We start from the raw sequence: 5,499 nt of genomic DNA, 5'->3' as shown, positions 1-5,499 counted from the left end.
ATGCGGACCCTGCCCTGCGAGAAGCTCCACGCCCGAGTGGCGCCCCAAGGACCCAGCGTGCCCACGCTGACCGAGGACAGCGCTTTAACGCCGAACCCCAGGGCAACCACAACCCGCAGCTCGACAAGTCCCCTCCGGGCCGCGGGTCAGATGCTCCGGACTGTTCGCGAAGCGCCCGGAGTGCGGGTCCGAGAGCCGGCCTTTGTCTGCGGTGCGCACGGTCCCCGCCGCGCTTCCCCGCCGCTCGCGCCCTTGGCCGCCGCGCTCACCCGCCGTGCGCACCGGGCTCTCGCCACCGGGCGTCCTGGGGGATAAAGGCCGTTATTTCGGTTTGGGTTCGAGCCGGCGGTGAGACAGCGCCTGTCAGTGGGGGGCGGGGGGCACCTCATTGTCTCGGTGAAGACACGGGGTTGAAGCGCACAATTGTTGGCGAAGCGGAAGACGGTCATTGTGACGGTGCGCGGTTCGAACGGCTTCCATGTTGGCCAAGGATCCCAGTGGCCAGTGGACGTGGATGGAGAGGTTAAATTCTAGTGGAAAGCCAGCCTTTTGGGTCATGGCGTGATCCCAGCAGACACCAAACCGGAACCCTCCCGACGTCTCTCCCTGGGCGAGTCCTTCGCGCCGGAGTCTCCGTGATGTTTTCCTCGGGAAAAGGAAGGTCTTCACTTCTCAAGTGCTCGTTCCCTTTATTTGCATGCGTCAGTGCTCCATGGATGGGAATCTTTTAAATCCAACTCTGCCCCTGTTCTTCCTTGCAGACCAACTCTGCCCCTGTTCTTCCTTGCAGACCACTTTTGTTGTTGACGAAGTGAGCAACATTGTGAAAGAGGTAAGAGGAGACATGCCTACTTTTAAAATACTCGCTCACTGGCTTCTATGAGTGAAAATAATGTGTTTTAAGCACTGTCTTGGAATGGTTTCAGCCGAGCCTGCCTGTGTTTTGGTATTTCAAGTTTTTTAAAAAATATATTTTATTGGTTTTTTACAGAGAGGAGGGGAGAGGGAGAGAGAGTTAGAAACATCTATGAGAGAGAAACATCGATCAGCTGCCTCCTGCACACCTCCTACTGGGGATGTGCCCGCAACCAAGGTACATGCCCTTGATTGGAATCGAACCCAGGACCCTTCAGTCCGCAGGCTGAGGCTCTATCCACTGAGCCAAACCGGTTAGGGCTCAAATTAAGTTTTTAACCTCAGAGAATAGCTAGATAAGAACTACTCCCATATGAGGTAAATTATGTATTTTAAACCAGACAGGAAATTTTATATGTTAGTATTAGTATTGGATGTAACTAAGGCTTGATTCTATAACTTTTAGCATAAAGAGTCATGGTGTACAAGTGACTGTTTCCAACGTTAGTGAAGAGAGTGGATGTAAAAAATTGAACTTCCGGTTACTGCACACCTGGTGGTTCAGTTGGCCCTTGTTTCCTTATTTTTCTTGCATTCCTACACTGCCTGCTTTACCATTACTGACCGTGGTGTTTGCCTTCGATAATGAGAATGGGAGACAAAAAAGGATTCTTGTTCTTCCTTTATTTTAAAAAAAAAGCCGAGGGGCATGCAGGGGACTGATCCTCAGTCGGGGCAGGGAAGGCGGGCGATTGTCCAGGAACAACACTGGGAAGTGGTTGCTGCCACAGCAGCTGGTGCTGGAGGGAGTTTAGAGCTGGACTCGAGTGAGTAGGAGCAGCATGAACTCAGCGAAGAGGACAGTGATGGCGAACCTTTTGAGCTCGGCGTGTCAGCATTTTGAAAAACCCTAACTTAACTCTGGTGCTGTGTCACATATAGAAATTTTTTGATATTTGCAACCATAGTAAAACAAAGATTTTTGATATTTATTTTATATATTTAAATGCCATTTAACAAAGAAAAATCAACCAAAAAAATGAGTTCGCGTGTCATAGGTTCGCCATCACTGGAATAGGGGCCAAGTGCCAGGGCGGGGACGGCACGTGCAGAGGCCCTGTGCGGGGGTGTCTGCAGTGTGTTTGAGGGATGGGAGGGCTGCAGAGAGCTGGGCAGCCTGAGAGAAAGAGCCTCTGTAAGCTGAGCAGATAGTGAAGCCATTGGCTACAAGAAAGTCATTAGTTGATCTGAGTTTAACAGTACCATTGAGGATATGTATGTGATTTGGAACTGATTCTAATCCAAATTATTAATACAAATTATTGACTACTGCCAGAATGATAAAGAACCACAACCTATTTTTGTGAACATCATCAAAAAACAAAATGACTTTGTTCTGCCTTATACATTATTCAGCATTAGGCGTGCTTTTTTTTAGTTGTCTTTTATCTTTTCCAAAATAGTGTTTCTTAGGGAAGGAGTGGGGGGAGCAGGAAGGTGGGTGAATCACACTGAGCCAGTGGGAACTGGAGTTGGTTATGAAGTGTCCTTTGGCCTCCCTCGTCTTCCGCATTAGCTTTGACTTAGTTACCAGGCAGCAGGTAAGAGGAAGGTAGGCTTCCCAGTCTCCCTGGAAGCATGAGGTAATGTTGTGGTGTTGCCTTCACATGGTCACCGGCCTCCACAGCTTTGCTTGGTGATGTACCCTCGGGCTATTCTAAGTATTGGGTAGTAGTAAATTTGGGTGGGTCCAAAATCAGAGACAGGTTTTTCTCTGTCCCTGAAGAACAGTGAACTGGGCCCAAAGTGTGTGTGGAGGGTCCTCAGAGTTAGAAATTTAGCTTGATTATTATCTAGTAATCTGGTCCCATTAAACCAGGGGCTCCTAAGCCCCCAGCCTCGCTTTATGCAGAGCTGGAGGGGGCGGGGGGTGTGGCTGAGAGTGCAAAGGAGCTGTGATAAAATGCTAAAACGCATGGTGGGGAAGAAGCAGGATGCCGAATGATCTTTGTGTAATGTGAGTACTTGGGAGTCCCAGGAGAAGTAGGAATTCTGGTAGATAGAAATGAGGGTGTGACTGTAGGTAGCTTTCTGTTTCTCTAAAGCAAGATCACTGGGCTGTGCCAGGCAGTCAGCCCGTCACCAAGGTGCACAACCAGATCCTGGCACTGTTCTCTCGTGCTCAGGACAGAACCTGATGATCACTGAACACTTTTATTTTAGGTTGTAACTGTCATAAAAACTCAAGTTTTCTGGTTTAAGTCAGAATGTTTCACAATGTTGACAGACCCCCATGTAATTATGAATTCTTAAAAACAAATGTAAAACTTATTTAAATATGATACTATTAAACAAAAGGTGTATTTGATCTCATGGATACAAATAAGCTTACATTGTATGCAAACTGTATTTCAGCAGTTCTTAGGGGATGAACTTGAGTACTAACTGGAAGGTGCTGGGTGCGCTCTGCTGATAGCGACTCCTCTGTGCTTTGTCTTCTAGGCTATAGAAAGTGCCATCGGTGGCAACGCCTATCAGCACAGCAAAGTCAATCAGTGGACCACAAATGTCGTAGAACAAACTTTAAGCCAACTCACCAAGCTGGGAAAACCATTCAAATACATTGGTAATGGATTTGCTTCTCGTATATATGGATGCTGGTTCTTGAAATACTGATGAGAGGCAGGTCTGGTGTCAGAAGAGAGTGGTTGTGTCAGCGTGGTGCCCAACCTTCAAGTTCCCTGTAGAAGTGTCACTTGTGTTGTGCACATTGCTTTACTTTAGGTCATAGCTGGCATCACCTGGCCTAGTTGGCTGCTGGAACAGTTGCAGGGCATGCCCCAGGACTTCAGGTCAGATGCTTGTAGACCAGGTGTGCAGCGAAGGGAAGGGACAGGTGTGGTTTGTCAGTGTCATAGGACCTTAATTTTTATGAGCATCAACCACGTGATCAATATACATGTGCTGAAAGTGGGCAAAAAGAAATGTGTGTTGCCAAGTAGATTTGGCTAATGAAAGTTGTTTTCATTGAAGTGACCTGTATAATTATGCAGAAGAACGGAGCGGGACTACACACGGCGAGTTCTTGCTTCTGGGACAGCTCTACTGACGGTACGGTTCTCAGTCCCTGGGTCAGAGTCTGTCGTGGGCATTTTCCTGAGGTGGTGGTGTCTTGGACCTGCTGAGATCTATTGTCCAAAGCCGAGTGTCCTGAACTGTGTGCGTGGGTGTTTCCTGTCTCTGCATGCATGCTCATTAGAGTTACCTTTAAAGCATTTTATAGAAAAGAGACTTGGCAGCCTTTATGTATGTACCACAAAGAGGTAAGTATCTGAGTGTTGGGGCCAGATAGTGAGACATCAACACGAGGTGGCCCATGTTCCTGACTTTCAGTGCCATCTGCCCACAGGGAGCTGCACCGTGCGATGGGAGAATAAGACCATGTACTGCATCGTCAGCGCCTTCGGACTGTCCATCTGACTGACCACCTCATCCCCCCAGGCTCTTTCTCCTCTGTCTCAACATTTCTCTCCGATCTTCTAACCACCAGCCATGAATTCAGTGAACAGCTGTCCCACTCTGTTTTCTGTGGCTCTCAACACGCAGAGAAAAACCCAATGACCGCACTGTCCTGTGATCAGCACACCCTCAATCACGGATCGTTCTTGGGCAGTCGGAACCTGGACTGCCACGTGTCCGCACTCTGAATATCTCTGTTCAAAGGTGCTAAACACTCAACCTGCTAGTGTGAACCTTTCTCTACTCTCTGAAATCATTCAAACACACTAATTTTTCCATACTTTGTACTTTTGTTAGAATAAATTATTCCAATTTAAAGTTTGTTTTTCTTTAGTCTAAATCAGCAGTGGCCAACCTTTCGGACCTCACGGACCACCGGTTGGTGACTGCTGGTCTAAATAGTATCACAAACAAAATCTTCATATTTAATTAGTGCTTCAGCATCTATAAAACTAAAAAGGAAAACAAAAACAAGCTGCAATTTGGCTTTGGTTCTTTCCAACACACAGACTTGCTAACCCATGGGCCAGGCCCTGACAGCTCCGCTGTGTTCTGGTGAGATCTCTTCTACCTCCATCCTAAGGCTCCCGCTCCTAGAGCTCAGGTGGGAAGTGGGCCCGCTGACTCTGTTCCCTTAGCCAGGAGCTCTAATGCACACACACGGCTCAGATCTGCAGCACTACAGCTTGTACTCCGTGTTCTCATTTCCAGTAGCAGTCACACATACACAAATTTTTTAGTACTTTAGGGCTTGCAAAATGCCTTCACAATCATTCGTTTCTTTATCTACAACAATTAACACCATTATTTATAGAAAATGTGTTTGGAGGTTATTGGCTTGATTTAAAGTTATATCCAAGTAAGTAAGGAGCTGGGACCCAAACCCTGGTCTTGTGACCTCATCTTTGTGCTCATCCTTGGGCCACATTATCTTGGCAATAAAAACACACTCCATGTTCACCTGCTGAAATGAAAAAAACCCTGCTCTTGTCCTGAAAGCACTCCCGTATGAAAGATCAAGTTAACTCCACATGCAAAGAGCAAACCAACGTAATAAAAAAGGATCAAATATTACAAACATACACGTACCAAAAAGGTAGGCTCAGAATGAAGCCACTCCCAAAG

The 5,499-nt window shown here is 47.1% G+C and overlaps 1 protein-coding gene across 2 annotated transcripts in view; it reads left to right on the top strand.

The window, feature by feature from the left end:
• DYNLT1 (dynein light chain Tctex-type 1) overlaps positions 1-4,692 on the top strand; it is a 5,011-nt gene extending 319 nt beyond the window's left edge. The window contains exons 2-5 of one of the 2 annotated variants that reach the window (XM_006093884.3): positions 791-832; positions 3,358-3,481; positions 3,889-3,966; positions 4,265-4,692. In XM_006093884.3, coding sequence (XP_006093946.1) covers positions 791-832; positions 3,358-3,481; positions 3,889-3,966; positions 4,265-4,335 — 315 coding nt within the window. In that variant the 3' untranslated portion in view covers positions 4,336-4,692. The remainder of the gene's footprint in view (positions 1-790; positions 833-3,357; positions 3,482-3,888; positions 3,967-4,264) is intronic. The other variant, XM_023758211.1, reaches the window with a different exon arrangement.
• The last annotated feature ends 807 nt before the right edge of the window (positions 4,693-5,499 follow it).

The sequence above is a fragment of the Myotis lucifugus genome, unplaced genomic scaffold (genome assembly GCF_000147115.1).
Source record: "Myotis lucifugus unplaced genomic scaffold, Myoluc2.0 scaffold_125, whole genome shotgun sequence".
Classification (NCBI taxonomy): Eukaryota; Metazoa; Chordata; class Mammalia; order Chiroptera; family Vespertilionidae; genus Myotis; species Myotis lucifugus.
The sequence above is the reverse complement of the archived record's forward strand: the minus strand, read 5'-3'. Positions and strand labels throughout refer to the sequence as shown.